Raw genomic sequence first — 19,506 nt, 5'->3', positions numbered from 1 at the left:
TTTCCAGCCCCCGCCTCGGCCCGCAGTGCTACGCGGGTTGATGTGGCCAGAGCACAGGACGTGGTGCTGTGCTCTCTCGGCCCCTCTGAGGGAACCAACATGGCGCCGGCTCCTTTCCCGCCGCTCGCGGGACCTTCGGTGGTGACGTCACGCGAGCGCGCCCGCGCCTCAGGTGTCGGCGCGCTGACGTCACACGCAGCGTCTCCCGCCGGTGAGCGGCGGCCGCAGCCTGAGGGGTCCGTGAGGGGTCCGTGAGGGGTCGGGGCTTTGCGGGGGCAGCTCGGGCCCCACGCGGGTGAGGGACCCCGAGGGTGTTCGGCGGTGTCGCTGCTTTGGGGGGGCTCCGGGCAGTTCTCGCCGGAGTTACCGCTCTTCTGGGGCCCTCCTGGGACCCTCCTGGGACTGCCGGGCCCGGCGGGAGTTCGGGGGTGTCGATGCTTTGTGGGGGCACCGGGTGGTGCTCACCGGGGTTACTGCTTCTCCGGGGCCGTCCCGGGCCGCGGCTGCCGGGCCGCGGGTAGGTGAGGGCCGTGGGGGTGCCGGGGGATGAGGGCGGCGGGCGGTGCTCGCCGAGGGGGTGACGCGCCCCTGTGCCCGCAGGTGTCCTGCCCTTTCTGCTGCGTGTGTCCCACAGCGGCGGATCCATGTCTTTCCTTGTAAGTAAACCCGAGCGCATTAGGGTGAGTGTTGAAGACCTTACAGCTTCCCTCGTGTCTCGATAGAACGAGCCTTGCGCTTGTGCAGAGTGGCCGGGCCTGGAGAGCACTATAAGGGAAAACTGATTGTAGGGCTGAGTACAGGACCTGGGTCGGTGTGCAACCAGCGCTGGTCAAAAACCCTGTACTAAAGCCTCTATTGCGCGCACATACACGTCTATCTCCTTGGGGTGTGGTGCAGAGGGGCTGTAGTGCGCTTTGTAGTGAAGAAAAAGCACCATAATGTTGGTTTTATTTTCAGCCTTTCTTTAAGAAGTAGCCTCCTCACCTGTGTCACAATTTATGGGTTTTTTTCCCTTCACTCTGCTTGCAAAGCTAAACACAACAGCTTTGTTTGATTTTTCATTTTTAAATGAGGAAGTTTCCTACAACAGAACTACTTTTAATGCTTTCAAATGGTATTCTTGCATATATAACTTTTGAGTCATCATTGCCTAAAGACTCATTGGTGCTTTCTAGGACCGGCTTCTCGTGCACTGAGCAACATTAGCTGTTTATTAAACTATTTTGCTAACCAGCAAATTCTACCATGGGAGTGTTTGTGATTGATTATTTAACTTTGTGAGCAACACTCTGCAAGCTTAAAATTGCCTATTCTATTGTGTACTATGTGTTTATATATGTGTATATTTAAACTGGAGTATTAGATCATGATAGAAGTACTCCTCTGCACAACCTAATGCTTGCTGTGAATTTCAAACATGAATTCTGGAAGAGAATGACAGCTTTAGACTATTTATGTTCTAGTTTTGCATTCAGTCAATAGATAGAAAACCACAATATTTGAATGCTCAAAGATACCACCTTTTTGTAAATAGTGAAAGCTTTTTCTTTTAAACTTATTGCACCTAAACCCCCAACATTTATTTGGCTGTATGAGGGGGTTGTGGCATGCTGATTATTTTTGCTGTATATATTGTGCATGTATAAAAGCTTGTTTGAATGATTTAAAATGATATTAACTTTATTGCAAGTGCATCTTGATTGGGAATAACAGCAGCACCTGTGTGGTTGCTGGGTGCATGTCATTGTCTCAAAAAGGGAATGTCACTGGTGATGCAGCAAATCAATTTCAGACCACAGTAGAATCATTGAAGTTTTGGATTTTTTTTCTTGTGGGGAAGGGGAAAAGAAACTTTTCTCTAGATGGAGTAACTGATTATGTGGAGAATTTTTTTTCTTTCAGCGGTGGGTGTCTGAGAAGTTCATTGTTGAGGGGTTAAGAGAGTTCGAGCTGTTTGGAGGTAAGTTTTCCCTTTGTTAAATGACATTGCTAGAAATATTTTATTTTAGCTGTAAAGCTTGGCAATTCGGTAGTAAGGACATATCTTAACACTAAAAGAGATTATTAAACCTCAGTGTAAATCTGGGTATTCAAGCTGGCTAAGCCCAGAAATTTAATGTGGAAGTGTCCAAAATCTAGCAACTTATTTGGAAGTCATTTCCAGATTGATAACAGTACTAAATTAGTTCTGTATTAGCTTAGCATAACCATTTTTTCTTTTCCTATGCAAAAGATGGATTTGGGGGTTGGGAAGGTTAATTATGATTTTCTGAGTGAAAATGGATTTTGAAACTGCTGATGGCTCCCCAGGAGCAGGAGCTGACGTATTTGTGCTCTGCATCTGCATAACAAAGTTGCCCACTAGGATGCAGAATTCCTGATCAATGGCATGGAAAATAAATAGAGCATAGGAAATATGTCTAGGTCTTGAGCTTCCAGGTGGAGTAAAAGAACTTTTATTACTTTGAATAATATTAGATAGTTTCTTCTGTATTTAAGAGTCATCTTTGAATGTGTTTATAATCACAGAATTGTTCGAGTTGGAAGGGACCTTTAAAGATCAAGTCCAACCCCCCTGCAATAAGCAGGGACATGACAGAAGGTTAATGTTTAGAGTTACAGTAAAAAATTTTGTCCCCTTACATTTATGTCAAATATACAAACAGTAGCACTGTCTGAATCTCTTTGATCCCGTACATGTACTGCAATATGATTAGTGCTGCAATTTTGTGTGTAAATTAAATGTCTTTGTATAGAACAAAAAAATCATGTCTATTTGGTATCAAAAAGTGTCATCTAGGGTTATTTACTTAGTGTTCCAACTATATTTTAATGGGTCTCTGTTGAACACAACATGGTGAACAATTAATTTCTTTACTCCAGAGCAGCCTCCGGGTGACTCTCGGAGAAAAGTAAGTGACTTGTGCAGGCTGTGGTGCTGTGGTTCATTGCATGGAGATTATTCCTTGTGGAAGTTTGATTTTTCTTTTTATCTTAGTTATATATCTCATCTCTATATTTAGCTCTACAACTGTGGAAACAGGTTTCACCCTGGAGTGGAGATTTTGGTGTGTGGTTTTCAAACTAGATGTGATAATTCAAAAATTTAAACTTAATCTCTTGGATTTATATTTGTTTGTCATTCCCCTCCCCTCAGCTCCTCAAGGGTCTCTTTTTGAGGTGATTTAGTTCTGATCCTTCAGAGAATGAAGGAAGAGTGTAGTTTTATGCAACTTCTGAAAAGTGTTTGTTCTGCAGGCCCTGATTGCTCACTGGCTGGTTCATAATGAGCACATAACACATAAAATACCACAATTTACAATAGAGTATCTCAATCTAAATGATTCCCCACATCCCCACACCACAGGTGTGCAGGTGTTGCTCTAGTTTAAGCTAATTACAAACATGAATTAAGTGTGATTTGATCATAACTGTGTCAGTTCAAGCTGCTTATAATTGATTTTTGTGCCAGTGTCTGTAATTTACTGGCACAAACAAAGCTCAAAATAGGAGATGTATATGGAATGTTTTGTATAAAGTCGAGTAAATTCACACCTTTTTTAAAATTGCTGAGTGTTAGACATGCTTGGCTGGAAGAAATTGAGATTAGCATCTGTTTTGTTTTTTTTCAAGTGTTTACTTGGGGTTTTGACACTTTTGCTGATTCTCATTTGGGTCTTTTTATGTCTAAATAAAAGCCTATTTTTTTCCACCAGGGCTGTAGAGAAAGATACGTAATTTGGGGAGGGGGGTGGGAGGAAAATTTTTGTTGCTCATGCTGAAGTGAGGGAGGGAATGAGGAGGTGGAGGGGAAGACAGCAGAACAAAACTGATATTCCTTCTTCCTAACTCAGATGAATGTCATTTGGCAAATGCAGATCCTTGCAAGCATCGCATAACTGATTGTGTTATGGTATTTATACCAATAGCTGCCTTTCAAAGATTAATTTCCTTTAAATCTATCTCAAATTAAACTGGGCTCCCGAGCCAAAAGCTAGCTCTAAATGAATGTCATGCCATAAAACTGGTCATGTGGGACTTCATTTTGCAGCTGCTTTTGACCATACACCAAAAATTGTCCCGTGTGAAACCACTGAGGAGCTTTTTTTCAGTATCTCATAAATAACATTTCAGTTTAACTTTCTTTTTTAAACTGTTATATGATGTTGATAAATTTCTGGTTGGGCTCCTTTTGCATTAACTGTGTTATTGGGCACTGTTAACATGAAGAGAGGTGAGTGAAGACCTCATACTGGAAGACTTTTCAATAGGGAATTCACAGTATTTTTCCATTACTGCACAGCCTACACCATTAATAAGATTAAATTTATTTAATCATTTGCATCTGTTTTGTTGGCTTGTACTCTATCTGGAGTGGACCTTAATAAAGCAAACCACTTACATGTTGCTCAGTGTCTCACCAGCTGTCACCGCTCCATGACTGCTTCCCAGCCTTCTGCTTCCATCTCCTTGCTGGTGCCTTTCTGCTTCAGAGGCTTCTATAAGCCTGTGTGTCTCTGCTGGCAGTCTTGCTGTTGACAGGACTGTGTGAAATTCCTGGAAGAAGTAATGAATGAGATACACCTGAGATCAGAATTGACAGGCCTCTTTAGCAGAAGTTTGAAATCCTGAGTGGAAAGTTGCTGCCTGTCCTGAGCCAATGAACAGCACTGCAGTGTTCACTAAAAGAAAGTATTTGGGAATGCTGCTCCCGGGGGTTTTAGCTATGCTGACATGGGACTGAGTTCTTTGAGTTGAAATTATACCAAAGCACCACAAATCTTAATTTTTGCCTTTTCCCTTAATGGAAAATACACCTATTTTAAAGGTAGGCAGTGTGCTGCTCAAAGGCAGTTGAAAAGGTGGAACTTGGGAAGTGTGGTTCTAATTTACTCCCAAAGTACACTTAGGCACCCAGAGGTAATTTACAGCAAGCTCCTGTCTGTGCTCCTTGCGCTGCATTTACCCTGGGCTGAGGGTAGAACAGCAAGTTCCTTGTTTTTCAGCTGTCACTGTGTTGTTTCCATCTTTCAGTGATGGAAATAAAAAACGGAGTCTGCTGTCATGGTAGGAATAGGCACAAACCTTTTCTGCTTCATGTACCATGAGAAAAGGTCTGATAAAGGGCATTTGCAGTTGATGAAGAATGAGGTGGAAAAATTGAGCTGGCATTCCAAATGCCAGGAGGAGTTAAAGTGCTGGAAATTTGAGATAACTAAAGACAGTTTTAGACACCAAATAAATTTTAATCCCCTTTAGGAAGCTCTCCTTGTGACTTTGGACATTTGAAGGAGTTGGAAGGTACAAAAGAACTTGCAAGAATCTTGAAGTTTATCATCTGCAAAATCCTGCTGGGGAAGATTTCAGTGTATTTAAATAAGGCAGGAAGCTTTATGTCAGATGGAGTGAGGGAAAGCTGACAGGCTTGGGAATGCTGCTTCCCTGTGTGGTGTGGGGGTGCTTTTTTTCCCTTTTTTTTTTTTTTTTATAAGCACTTATGCTTTGCGGTTTTTGCTTTCATTTGGAGCTTCTCTTTTCATGTGTGTCTGATTTTTGTCATCACTTGTACCCTTCAGCTAAGCAGCTTCAGCTGTGCTGGGCTTATCCCAGGTGAGCAGCTGAAAACCAGGAGCCCCAGCATCCGCCCAGGAACACCAACTGTTATGGTGCAGAGAAGGGCTTTGAACAGCTTCCCTTTGGCTCTTGCTCAGGCAACAGGATGGTGGCACAGAAGTTTGTAATTATAAGAGAAAGGCAGTTACTGTACAGCAGAGTTTAGGCTGTCCTGGGGAATAATAATTGGCTTTATCCAAATATTCCTGAATAAATTCTAGCTTACAGTGATTAACAACCTACTTGTTATGTGTTTTGTAACATAGATGTCTGGATCTTCTGAAATGAGGCATCTCCTGAATTTCAATTGATAAATGATTATTTAAAATTACTTTGACATCAATTAAATCCTCTTCTGTATTCCTGTTATTTTGAAGTGTATGATAATATGAGGCACAGATGATTTTTCCAGCAAGTGATCTTTATTTCCTTTGACTTGACTTCACTTTTTTCCCTCAGACAAATGAGGCGAGCTCCGAGTCGATAGCTCCTTCCCCTAAAAGGGACACCATGAGCAACTTCCTGCCAGACAGCAGCTGCTATGAGTTGCTCACTATCATAGGTAATTCTGGAGGGCTGGAGGATCAGAGTCTGCTTTGTAAAGAAAATAATTTCTGCACATTTGTTGGCGTTTTCTTGATTGATAGCTTATTTTTGATATTGGATGACTGTCATCTTTGATTTTAAAATCATTTGAATAAAAAATGAGATGCCAGTCCTAAAGGTTTTCACCTGGGAGAGGCATCTGGTGGGTCAGTGATGCTGGGTGTGCAGTACAGTCTGCAGAAGCAGCCTGAAACCTGTCCTTAGTGCTCCTAATCACTATTTCTGCCTCAGTCCTGAATTTGAAGGACAGGATAATTCTGCTGGCTGGGAGGATTCCTCTCAGTGGGATACATGCCAAGGAAGGTGGCATCTGATGGAACAATTACTCTTTTTTACAAGGCCAAAAGTACTTTCAGTGAGTGAGGGTAAAGATTATTGAAGGGTCAGGGACCAGAGGAGCTCTCCACAGTGCTTCCAAAAGGATTACTGAAGCTTCAATGCTTTCTCTTTCAGGCAAAGGCTTTGAAGACTTGATGATTGTGAACCTGGCCAGGTATAAACCCACAGGAGAGTATGTCACAGTCAGAAGAGTGAACCTGGAGGCCTGCACAAATGAAATGGTCACATTCTTGCAGGTAACAGCAATCATCATGCAAGCTTAGAAGAGGACAGACAGCAAGAGCAGTGCTTATCAATATTGCAGTCATGTTTCTGTATTTACTAAATTTAATAAAAATATCTTTTGTTTTAGGGAGAACTTCATGTTTCCAAGCTCTTCAACCACCCTAACATCGTTCCATACAAAGCAACTTTCATAGCTGACAATGAGCTGTGGGTAGTGACTTCTTTCATGGCCTATGGTGAGTGGAGAGAGGGGGTACCTTTATCTGAACCTCATATTCTGTGAAATGAAATGGAAGAGCTGAAGTGTCCTTGGGGCTTTTGTTCTAACAGGTGTTTTGTTTCTTTCTAGGTTCTGCAAAAGATTTGATCTGTACCCATTTTACAGACGGGATGACTGAACTGGCCATTGCTTACATTCTCCAAGGTGTCTTGAAAGCACTTGACTACATCCACCATATGGGCTATGTACATAGGTATTAAAAAATACATTGATCATTTTCCTTCTGGTGGAAGTTCTTGGAAATAATACTCAGAGTAGAGCAGAGAATGAATCAGGAGACACAGAACACATTAAATTTTGTATTACTTTGCTGTTAGAGCAAATCAGTTTGATACTCATGGGAAGTGATATCACTGATCTTACTAAGCTGCATGAAAGTGTCATTGTGGAGCAAACTTGCCCCAAGGACCACTGTGTATCTAAAATCATGATCCATAACATTTAGTCCTGCATTTCTCCTCACCACAGAAACATTCTTTGGGAACTTGCAAAGGTGATGAATAGAATCCTGTTAATCGATTTTGCCCAGCATCCAAAGCTGATCGGGTGTTGTCCTGTGCATTGAGCTGTTCAGTAAAGGCCAGGAAACCTGACTGTTTCTCCCTTTTTTCCTCAGGAGTGTTAAAGCCAGCCACATCCTGATCTCTGTAGATGGGAAGGTGTACCTCTCTGGCCTGCGGAGCAACCTGAGTATGATCAACCATGGGCAGCGACTCAAAGTTGTTCATGACTTCCCCAAATACAGCATCAAAGTGCTGCCTTGGCTCAGTCCTGAAGTTTTGCAGCAGGTGTGTTTAAAAGAAACTGCTTGTGTTTAGTGATGAACACATCTGTATCTGTATAATTTTCTGAGCTCTTAGGGCAAGTTCAGGGGGTGTAGGGTGGGAAAGATGAGAGAATGTGCAGAGTTGCTTTCTTGTGATGAGCTCTATTCCTTTTTTCTTTTCATCTTAAAACCAGTGACCCCTAGCAAGGAGAAGGGTACATGAATGCAAGGAAAAACAAGGGAACAGATTTGGGGTGGATGCAGGGCAAGGGGGTGGAATTTGATCTGGTTGACTCAATAGTTTAATTGTAGGCATCTCTACAGGTTGTCTCATTAACAAGGTGTTACATCCGATGCGAGTTACCCAGGGTAGATGCCATCCCTACAGGCTGGCTGATTTCAGTTACATAGATGTTGCCCTTAACTGTCTGTTTTAACAAACCAAAAATCCCTCACCACAATAAATCATTCTGTCTGTGGGCTGTACTGTCCCTGTTCTAACCATCTGGGTTTGCTGACTTGCAGTCAAATCATGGGTATTGCCCAATCAATCACACCCAAGTCCCTGAAGCTAACTTTCCATTTCCTTTTCATGTAGAATCTGCAGGGTTACGATGCAAAATCTGACATTTACAGCGTGGGGATAACGGCCTGTGAGCTGGCAAATGGACACGTCCCATTTAAAGACATGCCTTCTACTCAGGTAGGGTTTGCAAGCTCCTTTCCTGTCCTTCCTCCTGGCACCTTGAACTGCTTTGCTGCACTGGGATGTGAACGCAGGAGGATGTCCTGCCTACATGAATGGGAAACCTTAACTGTGTGTGATGTTGCTTGTGCCCCTGCTCTTCCAGATGCTCTTGGAAAAGCTGAACGGAACTGTTCCCTGCCTGCTGGACACCACCACAATTCCTGCTGACGAGCTGACTATGAAGACATCCCGTTCCAGTGCAAACTATGGGATGGGGGAGAGCACGGCCATGAGCAACGTGCGCGCGGCCAACGGGGAGCCAGCCCTGCACCCCTATCTCCGCACCTTCTCCACCTACTTCCATAACTTTGTGGAGCAGTGCCTCCAGAGGAACCCCGATTTCAGGTAAAGCCAGGTGAAAGCTGCTCTCCCCACCTGCGCTATTCTAGGGCTGGCTAAACTATGGGAGCCAGCAGACATTGTTTACAGTTTCTGTTCCAAAAGTGTAGTGGAGTGAGGATGTGCCCCATCTGTTGAGGAGAGCAGTCCAAATGTGTAGAATGAGCAGTGTTAACACTTGAGCACTTCCTATATGACAGCCTGAAGAATTCCTTTGCAGCCTTCCTTGGGGGGATGAGTGATGCTGCACATAGAGAAAATAAACAACTTGAGTTTCTGGCCCCTCTGAGACCGTGTTTACCCAGTTCCCATCACTGCAAATGGCTGCTTTTCAGCCAGCAGAGAGCAATGGTGGAAAGGGATCAAAGCTGCATTTTTCTTTGTGGTGAGGGTAATCTGTAGCCATGACAGACTTTCCAGGAGTGCCCCACTGCTCAGGAGCTGTCATCAGGAGATGTAGGGGATGCAAGTATGTCATGTAAAGGTTAGAAGGTTGAACTCCTTGCATAAAATATTATGTGATTGTAAACACTTAATAACAGTGCTACTGCTGAAAAAAAGGAGATACCCAATAACTGAGAAATGGGAGAGGCAGGAAGGACCTCAGTCTTATTCCCACTATCTGACTTCAAGCACTGACTCATTTTCTTGTGTGCTTCCCTCATTCTACCTCCCTCCCACAGGCCAAGCGCCAGCACTCTGCTCAGTCACCCCTTTTTTAAGCAGGTAAGGAACTAATTTCTCTATAGTTAAAGCACAATGGCTTTGCTGTAGTTATCTTGCTGTGAGGGTGGGGATGTTGAGTGGCTGAATTTTCTGTGATTGGAAGGATTAAGTCAGTTTTTTGACTAAGTGTGGTGTGGTGATCATCACATCCTCTGGGGAGGTGCTTGGGCTGCTCTTGAAGTATCTCTTATCTAAGAGAGGTTTTAAATCTGCCTGTCCTGGGAGCCACAACAGCTCAACAGCCGCCCAGGTGAGTTCTGGGGTAAAGCAGTTCTAATCTGCTCCTTAATGAGACCAAAGGGTGCCCCGTGTGTTTCCTGCCTGTTGTTTCTGGCTGCAGTGCTGGGTGGAGCAGCACCTGAGCAGCCCCGAGTGCTCATTCTGCCCTTCCTGTGCAGATCAAGCGCCGTGCTTCTGAAGCACTCCCTGAACTTCTGCGCCCTGTCACCCCCATCACCAATTTGGAAGGGACACTGCCCCAGGATCCCAGTGGCATTTTTGGGTTGGTATCAAATCTGGAGCAGCTGGATGTGGATGACTGGGAATTCTAGAAAAATAGGGACTACACTGAGTTCTGGAGGAGCTTTCTGGACATTGTAATTTATTGGTCCTGTTCATAAAAGCTGATGAATGTTACACACAGAAGAGTTTACGGGTCCTTGGGAAGGAACTTCAGCTGCCTCTTTACTTAAGAAGTAGCCTGGATACAAATTGACAGACCTGAGCTGGAAAAGGATCAACCCAAGGAGCTGTGGAGTTTTCCAGAAGGTGCAGTGTTCAGAGCCCCCGTTCTTGCAGCTGAGCACTGGTAGAGCACTTGAGGGGGCTGAGTGAGTCCGTGTAGTTATGGTCTTTATTTATGTGTTTCTAAAAGTCACTGGCTTCCTCACAGTTGAGGCTGCATGTCCCTGCCCTCTTTGGTTCTTTCTCTTTTAAGGGTGCCTTAGAGTTGAGGGGAGGTGGGCAGCTTTTAGTTTTGGGCATTCTCTTAGAACTAGTCAGGTTCCTGTAACAGTGTTGTCACAGGGCAAGTTTTAATGGGGAGAAAAAAGGGATTATATTCTTAGTTACTGCTTTGTGATGGAAAATGGCAGATCAAAGACAAGCAGATGCCATTCCAGGCACTCCTGCTGCACTGGGCATTCCTCTGCAGCACTGGATTCTTCCAGTCTGGAGAGGGCTTTTGAAGACTTCTCACTCCATGCTGAGCACTCTGAACTCCAGGTCAGACAGGGCCTTCCAGCCTCTCCTTCCAGCTTCCTGGGTCACCAGAGCAGTGTGGATGCCTGTACAATGTACCAGCTTTTTTATCCCCTTCCAGATGAACTTTGTTAGCTGGGCTGGTTTCACAGCACAAAACACTCTTTACCTGCCTGTTCTCAATGACTTACCCTGGCACAGAGGAAAAGTAAATTGATTTTCATGCTGATCTTCTTTCTCATGACTCCTGTACAGAACTGAACTTTAACCTTTCCATTACCACTGCTGTTCTGCCTTCCCTCACTGACGGGTAAAAGCTGCTCACGTGGCTCCCTGTGATTCATGGCTGTGTGATTGCCCTGCTGCTGTGGCAGCTCTCCCCCAGTCCGTGGTGTTTGGTTTTTCTGGAGGTGTATTTAAGGCTTTTAGTTTGACTTTTCCAAGGGCCATGGGTGCTGGAGGTTGTCTACTCTTTACTGAAGCACTGAGAATCCTTGTGTAGGTGCAGTTGATGGAGTAGTGGTGCTGGCAACAGGTCCTTGTGTTTATAAACTGTACTTGAACCCAGATAAAGTTTGTTACTCTAGTTTTTTTCCAAAACAAATAAAATATTTCTGGAGTTTTTTTTTAAGTCTGCTGTTTGTGCAGGATGATGGAAGTGAATCACAGAGGGTGACACAGGCTGGCTGTGCATGCTTGCTTTTACCCTCCTTATTTTCATACAGCTCAGCAGTTTATGGCAGCTGCCTTCATGCTTCAGAAATGTACTTCAACTAAAGCAACAAGCTGCAAACACCTGGACTTGCTCTTTTCTGAAAGGTTCAGTAAAATTCTCCCAGTGGCAGTGGTGTTTGTTAAGGGCAGGCCCAGTTCTACTTCCTCACTATGATCAGGTTTGGGTCCTGATTTCATCTTACTGTTTGTAAGAAGATATTAATTTCCTGGTTTGTTATGAAGTTTTACAAACAGGGCTGATTCAAGAGGTGTGTTGCCCACTGAAGTTCTATCTTGAGTTCTAGGAACCAGGACAAGAGGGAATAAATGCCCAGTACATGCAGTCCTCCAGCCTGCTTTCCCATGAATTAGCATTTTTAGAGTGAAGGATGAACTTAGTGCAAGCTCATATTTCTTATCCCTGCCCATGCCTGCAGCTTGCTCCATGCTCAAAGATTATGGGCTTAAATTAACTTTGTTCCATGCAGGATCCGTGCAGAGTTAGGAGTGAAACAGCAGCACTGTGGTCAGAAGCAGCAATTATGAAGTAACTGAACAGTCACCCTCCTTCCCCAGGTGCACCTGGGGGTTCTGGGTGGAGCAGATGACTCTACTCAGCCACAGCCCTTGAGTCTTACCTGTCCTGCCTTGTGCCCCCACAGGGCAACAAAGATGGAGTCCAGCACAGGTGGACACTGTTCAGTAGCTGCTGGTTGGATATGTAACCCCGGCTAACAGCTGTGAGCTTTTTTTTTTTATCCTACAAAAGCTTTATTCAGTTATGTACAAAACGTGTTCTGCTACTGTGGATCCTCTCCATGGTCTGACTGCTGCTCCTCTTCTTCCTCTCCTTTGTGTTTTTCCAATTTTGCCATGAGCTCTGAAAAACAGGAACATGCAGGATGAGGCTCCAGGTGCAGGGGCTGCCCCCCCCCCCCCCGAGCCAGGGGCGCAGGTCCTGCGAACACCCAGGAGCAGGGCAGCTACCAAACACCCCTTGCCTGCAGAGGCTCAGCTTGGAGCTCCCCCTGTTTGCTGAGTCCAGGCAGGAGCTGTTACAGTCATTCCCACAGTGCATTACTGACCACACAAGCTGATGCCTCTGCTCCCATGGCACACCCCCCTTCCCTCTCCAGTCGCTCCCCAAGTTCCCCACCTGGGTAAGCACAGATGCTCATTTTGCATCCATGATTTACTATTTCCTGACACTAACTGAGCTCTGCTGGCAGCCAGGAGCTGTGAACTGCAGCTCAGGGCCAAGCCCAACACCAGGAAGGTCCAGCAGGAGCTGGTGCCTTTGCTGCTCCAGGTGCTCCCACAGAAGCCCCTGCTCCCCCAGGTGCCCATTACCTTTTGCAGGGTTGAAGACTCCGTTGGTTTGCTTGTCACAGACGTAGCAGCGCTGGGATTTGCGATAGTGCTGGAGGGCACAGCTCTCACAGAAGTAGTGCCGACACCTGTACGGAGACAGAGGTCACTGCCAGGCACCAGACAGAGTCATTGTGTCCTGGAGTCAGAAACTACTGACTACTGGTCACAGGAACATAAAGGTTGGAAAAAACCTCCAAGATAGAGTCCAGCCTTTGATCCCCACCTTGTCACCCAAAGCAGAGCACTGAGTGCCACGTCCAGTTGTTCAACCTTGGACACCTCCAGGGATGGGGACTCCACCAGCTCCCTGGGCAGCCCCTTCCCCTGCATGACCACCCTCTCCATGGTCCCCAAGGGAGGCAAAAGTGAGCTGCAGGCAAAGCTTCCTCTGCATCCCTGTCGCCGTGGAAGGTGTTTCAGCATTGCTTCACCAATGTGCAGTGACAGCACAGAGCCACCAGTGAGCTCTTCCAGACACAGGTACCAGCAGGACACATTCAGAGTGAGAAAGGCCTGTCCTCAGCCTCCTCCTCATCCTTGCCAAGCTCTTGGCTTCCCTGTGCTCACATTTCTCTGCTCAGGCAGTGCAGCTGCCATTCAGAGTCCAGGAGGAATGAAAACAAAATCTCAAGGTTAAGGGGGAAAGATGAGGTAATGAGGCAGCATCTGTGGAAATCTAAAAAGTGCTTGAATAAGGGTTTGAGATCCCTTCCACAGGCATGCTCCAGATGCAGCTATGAGACTCCCTGGCTCTCAGGATTTCCTCACCCACCAGAAAGCCACAGCAGACAACAAGCAGGTTCCACCCACAGCCCATGGGCTGGGTTTGTCTTTGCCTCAGCAGTGAATGAATGACTTGTGAGCTGGATTGACAGCAGACACGTGGCTCCTTGTGCCAAACCACCACTTACTTGGTGACCACGGGGTTCTTAAAGGAACCTCTGCAGATGAAGCATTTGAAAGGCATGTCCTCCTCATCGCTGCTCACCTCGTAGTTTTCGTCATCTGCAGAAGAGAAAGTGAACCAGAGCAGAGAGGAGAGGCCAGCCCAACCCATGTTTGAAATAATAAATAAGGGGAGAGCACAGCAGGTGGGATTCAATCTCTGCTGGAAACAATGGAGCTCTGGCATCTGGGTGTTGCTGATGTCAGTAACACGTGTGGGACTGTGCTATAATTAGGGCTAATGAGCCAGCAGGCCTGTTGCTCATCTCAGGAGAAAATTCTTTTCTACTTCACCCACTCACTGCTATAAGGAGAAACATTCTCCAGCCCCCTCCTGTTTCAGACTTTCTTCCAAACCAGCTGCCACCAAGCTCTGGCTCCAACTGAACAGAGAACACCCTTCTCCCCCATTTGTACAGCAGCGCTCATGAGCCTTGGCCCTCACCTATGGACACTGCGTGACAAATGACACCCCACCTCCTGGGCAGCCGGGGGACAGACAGTCCCATCTCCCCAGCTCCACACAGCTCGCTGCTAGGACCCACACAACAGCAGTGCTCTCCTTCACAGAGAGCCAGGGGAAACCATCCTCACTGGGGAAGTCAGGGGTTGTGTGAAAGCAGCAGTTCTGCTCAGCGCTGTCAGTGGTTACTGGCCCACAGCTCATCCTGCAGCAGGAGCTGCACAGCTTTGGACCAGAGCCCTGTGAGAACAGCGGGGCCGTACCATTGACACCGTAGCGGCCTTCGTCCAGCTCCCGTTCGATCTGCCAGCCGTGTTTGTAGTCCGAGCGGTCGTGCAGGAATTTGCAGCTGTCTGAGCAGCACAAAGAAAGAGGAAGTAAGAGCTGGGCTGCAAGGGCAGAATGCTACCAGGACACCTCATTCTGGGGCAGCCTGAGCTTTGCCCAGCCAGAGAAATCTGACTGCTCCTTCTCCAGAGCAGCACCAAGCTCCTGGAGCAGGTACAGGATATCCCCCTCAGCGCTGACAGGCTGTGAGGATCATCCTCTCAGTGCCACAGGGACAGTTCCAGCAGTTGTGCACATGGAAAGTGGGATAAGGAACAGGAAAACTCATTCCTCACATGGTCTCAGTGGACACAATACCTGTAAGAATGTGGGTCACTGGAACATCCTGGGTTCCCTCCTAGGACTCCTGTCACCACTAATTAGAGGCCCTGGGCTTTCGAAGGGCCGGCATGAATGACAAGAATGTTACATAAACAGCTCTGCACAGAAGGGTCTGTGACAGCCTCAGCACCACGTACACAGGGTCACAGCTGGACTGGATCCCTTTGCACACCTGGTGTTCAGCTGCAGACACAAGGCACTCACCCCCGAAGCCACAGAACCCGGTCTCTTTGTAGTCTTTGCAGATGTCGGGCTGGTAGTCCCAGCGCACCGTGGCCCGCAGGTGCTCTGGAGCACGAATGGGGCCTTTCCTGAAAGGGGGGCAGAGGGCTCAGCCCGGCTGCACAGCAGCCCTGGAGCAGGGCCCTGGCCAGAACCAGAGACCAGACTGGTCAGACAGGCAGAAATTGGCAGTGACAGCAGAGTTCCAGCCCCAGACCCATGCCTTTGGGATGGTGCCTGAGCACCTCCGTGGTCCCAGACCCCCAGGGCTCATCCCAACCCACCTGACCATTCCTGAAGAGGCGTTTCCCATCGATGTGTCCTTGGGCTTAACATACTTCTGGTAGTTGTTAATGCCACGGTAAATTTTATCATCTTCCTTTCCTCTCAGCTCCTAGGAAAGCAAGAAGAGATGATTAAGGATCAGGAGAGCTTCATGACATGGATTAACTGTCACCACTCTGACACCAGTCTTCCTTCCCACCCTGCCTTCCTTAACACCAAGATGCCAATAAAGCCACACAAGTCCCCTATTTGCAAGGGTTACACTTCTGGCTTCTCACACTTCCAGGGAAGAAGAGCCTCTAACTCTTCTTGGTGTGCAGAAGGGGATGAGTAGAGCACAGGCTCTCCTGCTGCAGAGCACGAGCTCCTAAGGAGCAAGGCTGACTCACCTCCTGAATTTTCTGGCTGCGCTCAAAGATGGCCTGGGCATCCTTCTCCTTCTCTGTGTCCAGTTCATACACTGCTGTGGCTCCCATGTCTTCTGGGCCAACGGGTTTCTGAAAAGCAAGGAAAACTTGTGGCAAGAGTGGAGACAGTGGAAACCTGGACAAGACAGAGAGCTCCTTGGCTACCTGAAGGTTGTCACAGAGCAAGAACTGGACACACCTGCTTTATCCCTTGGCATTTGCTAGGGAAAATTCACCATGGGCTCCAGCCTAGTGTGTGCAGAGACCAGAGTGCTCATTCCCCTTTGCTCCCAAATTTTAGCCTGCAGAGTCAGGGAACAGTTATTTTACTCCTTCACACCCAGCCCCAGCTCAGCTGGAAGCCCCACTCAGTTCACCCATGTCCGGCACTTAAATCAGGGGACCCTCCTGCCCACACACAGGATGTTACTGAACTTCTGATCCAGCTGAGGGTGGCCAAAATTCAGTTTCAACACAGTTATCTGGTTTAGATTCCTCTTTAATGGATTGAACAGATACCTATTCCTAGCTTCTATCAAACCTTTGAGAACAGCTGCACAGAAACCGGAGAATAATTACAGCCAGCCTCAACTAAACACAAATCCATCTTAGGTGCCAAAAGCTAGTGGAGTCCCAAAGCTGTCATCTCCTCCCATCCCTTCCCGTTCTCTCCAGACAGTTGGGCAAACAAAATGCTGCCTCCCTTGGTAGCAGCCAAAGATGGTCTAACACTGAAAACACAAATCCAACAGTTTAGCAAACCTGATCCAACTGCTCCCTCTCCTGAAAAATCTGTGCAGTGTTGGGCAAGTCCAGTGGCATCCTGGAATTTTAACTCCCACCTCTAAGAGGGAAAGGCCAACCTTTGACGGCCTCCCGTGGAGGGAGGGACTATCAGAATAAACCCAGCACAAGGTGCTTGGCAATTAAGAAGGGACAGGAAGGTGCATTAATAAGAAAGAATGTCCAATCCCATGTTCAGAGTGGCAAATTCTGTCTGTGACGAGTGGAATCCCCAGCCCCACCCAAGCTGACACTCCAGGCCCCCGTGGTGCCTGTCCTTACCGCCGACCTGGTCGATTTGTAGGTGACCCCGATCTCCTTGGCAGGATCCTCGTCCTCGCTGCTGCTCGGCGCGTACTCCAGCCTCTCCCTCGCGCAGCGCCGGGTCTGAGGGGGGACAGCAGGGGTGGGGGAGGAAAGGCTCCAGCACTGTCCTGGCTGAGCGTGGCAGACCACCGCAGGCCCACCCGGATGGAGCAGATGCTCCCTCGGAGCTCCCTTACCTTCTGAATCATAGGGTTGGGGGTGTCCCGCCGCCGCTCCTTCCGCACCACGGTGCTGCCCTCCTCCCCACTGCTCTCTGCGGGGAGAGCCCAGCGTGAGGGGCACGACCCAGACCTGAGGCAGCTCCTCCCCGGGGCCGGCTGGGGAAGCCCACGGGAGACCCAGCAATCCCATCCTGAGAGCGTTGTCCAAACGCTCCTGGAACTCTGGCAGCCTCGGGGCCGTGACCGTTCCCTGGGAGCCTGTTCAGTGTCCGACCACCCTCGAGGGGAAGAACCTCCTCCTAACAGCCAACCTAAATCCCCTGTGACACAACTGCAAGGGTCCTTCACGCCCTCCGCCACTCGCACACGGGCTGGGGAGAGCAGCCAGGCCCGCCGTGCGGGCAGTGCTGGGGGCGGCACCAGGCCCTCCCTCGCCTCCCCACTGCACCGTACCGCACCAGCTCGGCTCCCCGCGCCTCCTCACCCCGTTCCTGGTCGCTGCCGGACCGTTTTCGCCGGCCCCTGCCCGCGGCTCGGACCCGCTTCTTGAACACAAAGCTGCAGACACCGCTCTCCTCCGCCATCATGCGCCGCGGGTCCTGCGCCACTGGATAGAGCGGCTGCCGGCGCGGGCTGCGCCCCCTGCGGGCGCGGAGGACTCAGCGCCCGGGCTGGGCCGCGGTCCCGCGGGTCCCCGGGCCTGTCCCCCACGCCCGATCCCAATTCCCGATCCTCGATCCCCGATCCTCGATTCCGCTCCCTCCCTGCGCTGCCCGGCCCCCCTCCTCCTTCCCGCGCCCCCTGAGCCCGGCACGGGGGCGGTTTCCCCGGTTCCCGTTCGTCTCCTGCAGGCCCGGCGGGTTTCCATGGCAACGGGGACGCCGCTGGGTTCCTGCGACCCCCGGGCCCTTGTGGGCACAGGCGGGAACCGCGGGAACCCCGGCATCGCCCGCTGCCCTGCGTAGGCGCGAGCATGGCACGTGTGTGTGTGTGTGTCCATGTGTGTACACGTGTGTGTGTACATGTGTGTCCATGTGTGTGTGTGTCCATGTGTGTACACGTGTGTGTGTACATGTGTGTGTGTGTACACGTGTGTGTGTACATGTGTGTCCATGTGTGTGTGTGTACATGTGTGTACACGTGTGTGTGTGTGTGTGTGTGTGTGTGTGTGTGTCCATGTGTGTCCATGTGTGTCCGTGTGTGCTCGTGTGCACATGTGTGAGCCCAGGCACAAGGAACAGTGCAGTTCCACCATCAGAGAAAGTCTGCTCTCCCATGAGGTTACTCCTACCCCGTGATTAACACTCATATTGCTAAAAGTCTAACAGGATAATTAATAAGCTAACAAACAAGCTGATTCTGTGAAATAGGATTGGTAGCAGCTGGGAGGATGGAGAGCCCTTTCTGAACACAAGCATTTTTCCAAGATTTTTAAGGTTTTCACCAAGTGTTAAGACAATGATAAGCAGCGACTGTTGTGGGCTCTGTGCTTGTTTGCTTCCCACGCACCTGCCCTTGTTTCGGGACAGCCCTTGGATGCTCTTCTCTTCCCATGCCCTGGTGGAGCCCAGCTTTGCGGCCCTCTGGTCTCTGCTGCCTGCTGGGTGTGACCATCCCACCGTGGGCTCTGGATCACAAGTGGAATTCCTCGTTTACTTGAGCTTGGTGGCAGCGAGCCTCTTCAGCACAGATGCTGTTTGGGCAATGCAGAGTGACAGAGGGGGTAAATCACATCACTGCTGTCTCCTTGTCCAGTAAGCACTCCCATAAATTCCTTAATTGTGTTTTTTGCACAGGGAATTACAGACGAACTGCACACAGAGCACCTGTCTCTGCCGCTGGGCTCAGGCTTTGGGCCACCTCCAGCCAGTGTTTGGCTCTTTCCAGCGGCACCACGCTGTGTTCGGGAGCCAAACAAGAATATTTGTTCCTGCATCATCACTTTCAAAGGCATTCTCATCACTCCATTGGATATTTTCCTCCATTTATCACCCATTGGAGGGCTTTGGGGCCTTAAGGTAAAGTTCTCAGAGCTACAAGTTCCTGCTGTGTCTCTCCTGGCTCATGGCCATTCCTGCTTTCTTGGCTGGTGTGAAGCCACCTCCAGGTTTTAACTATTAATATCTATATTTGTTTCTGATGTTTTGCCCTGTTCTGAGGAAATCCCAGCCCTCCAAACACCAGGGGAAGCTGCCTTTGTAGTCCAGGCAGTGCTTTTGCTTGGCCCATGGGACCTGGCCCTGGCAGATCCACCACCCACCTTACAGAGCCCCATTCCCATGCTCGGCTCATCAGCTCTCCCTGGAATAAACCCTGG

General features: G+C 48.5%; 2 protein-coding genes across 15 annotated transcripts in view; one reads left to right on the top strand and one right to left on the bottom strand.

The window, feature by feature from the left end:
- Positions 1–176: 176 nt before the first annotated feature.
- STRADA (STE20 related adaptor alpha) overlaps positions 177–19,506 on the top strand; it is a 29,686-nt gene continuing 10,356 nt past the window's right edge. Inside the window, exons 1-13 of one of the 14 annotated variants that reach the window (XM_068996732.1) lie at positions 177–236; positions 601–656; positions 1,903–1,960; positions 2,884–2,912; positions 6,073–6,175; positions 6,673–6,794; positions 6,911–7,019; positions 7,133–7,256; positions 7,680–7,851; positions 8,428–8,532; positions 8,681–8,922; positions 9,600–9,642; positions 18,986–19,207. In XM_068996732.1, the coding sequence (XP_068852833.1) occupies positions 645–656; positions 1,903–1,960; positions 2,884–2,912; positions 6,073–6,175; positions 6,673–6,794; positions 6,911–7,019; positions 7,133–7,256; positions 7,680–7,851; positions 8,428–8,532; positions 8,681–8,922; positions 9,600–9,642; positions 18,986–19,207 (1,341 nt within the window). In that variant the 5' untranslated portion in view covers positions 177–236; positions 601–644. Of the gene's footprint in view, positions 296–364; positions 518–600; positions 681–1,902; positions 1,961–2,883; positions 2,913–5,521; positions 5,734–6,072; positions 6,176–6,672; positions 6,795–6,910; positions 7,020–7,132; positions 7,257–7,679; positions 7,852–8,427; positions 8,533–8,680; positions 8,923–9,599; positions 9,643–10,040; positions 11,474–18,985; positions 19,208–19,506 lie in introns of those variants that run through there. The other 13 variants (XM_068996727.1, XM_068996740.1, XM_068996739.1 and 10 more) reach the window with 13 other exon arrangements.
- LOC138099481 (E3 ubiquitin-protein ligase RNF113A-like) lies at positions 11,235–17,785 on the bottom strand. The gene is made up of 10 exons (XM_068996742.1): positions 17,674–17,785; positions 17,205–17,281; positions 16,984–17,088; positions 15,901–16,008; positions 15,511–15,620; positions 15,209–15,315; positions 14,599–14,688; positions 13,839–13,932; positions 12,907–13,013; positions 11,235–12,436 (listed from the first exon to the last, which is right to left on the bottom strand). Exons 1-10 carry the CDS (start codon positions 17,774–17,776, stop codon positions 12,357–12,359), a joined length of 981 nt encoding a protein of 326 aa, XP_068852843.1. The 5' UTR covers positions 17,777–17,785; the 3' UTR covers positions 11,235–12,356.

This window comes from Aphelocoma coerulescens, chromosome 27 (assembly GCF_041296385.1).
Source record: "Aphelocoma coerulescens isolate FSJ_1873_10779 chromosome 27, UR_Acoe_1.0, whole genome shotgun sequence".
Classification (NCBI taxonomy): Eukaryota; Metazoa; Chordata; class Aves; order Passeriformes; family Corvidae; genus Aphelocoma; species Aphelocoma coerulescens.
This window is presented reverse-complemented; position numbering and strand designations above follow the sequence as displayed.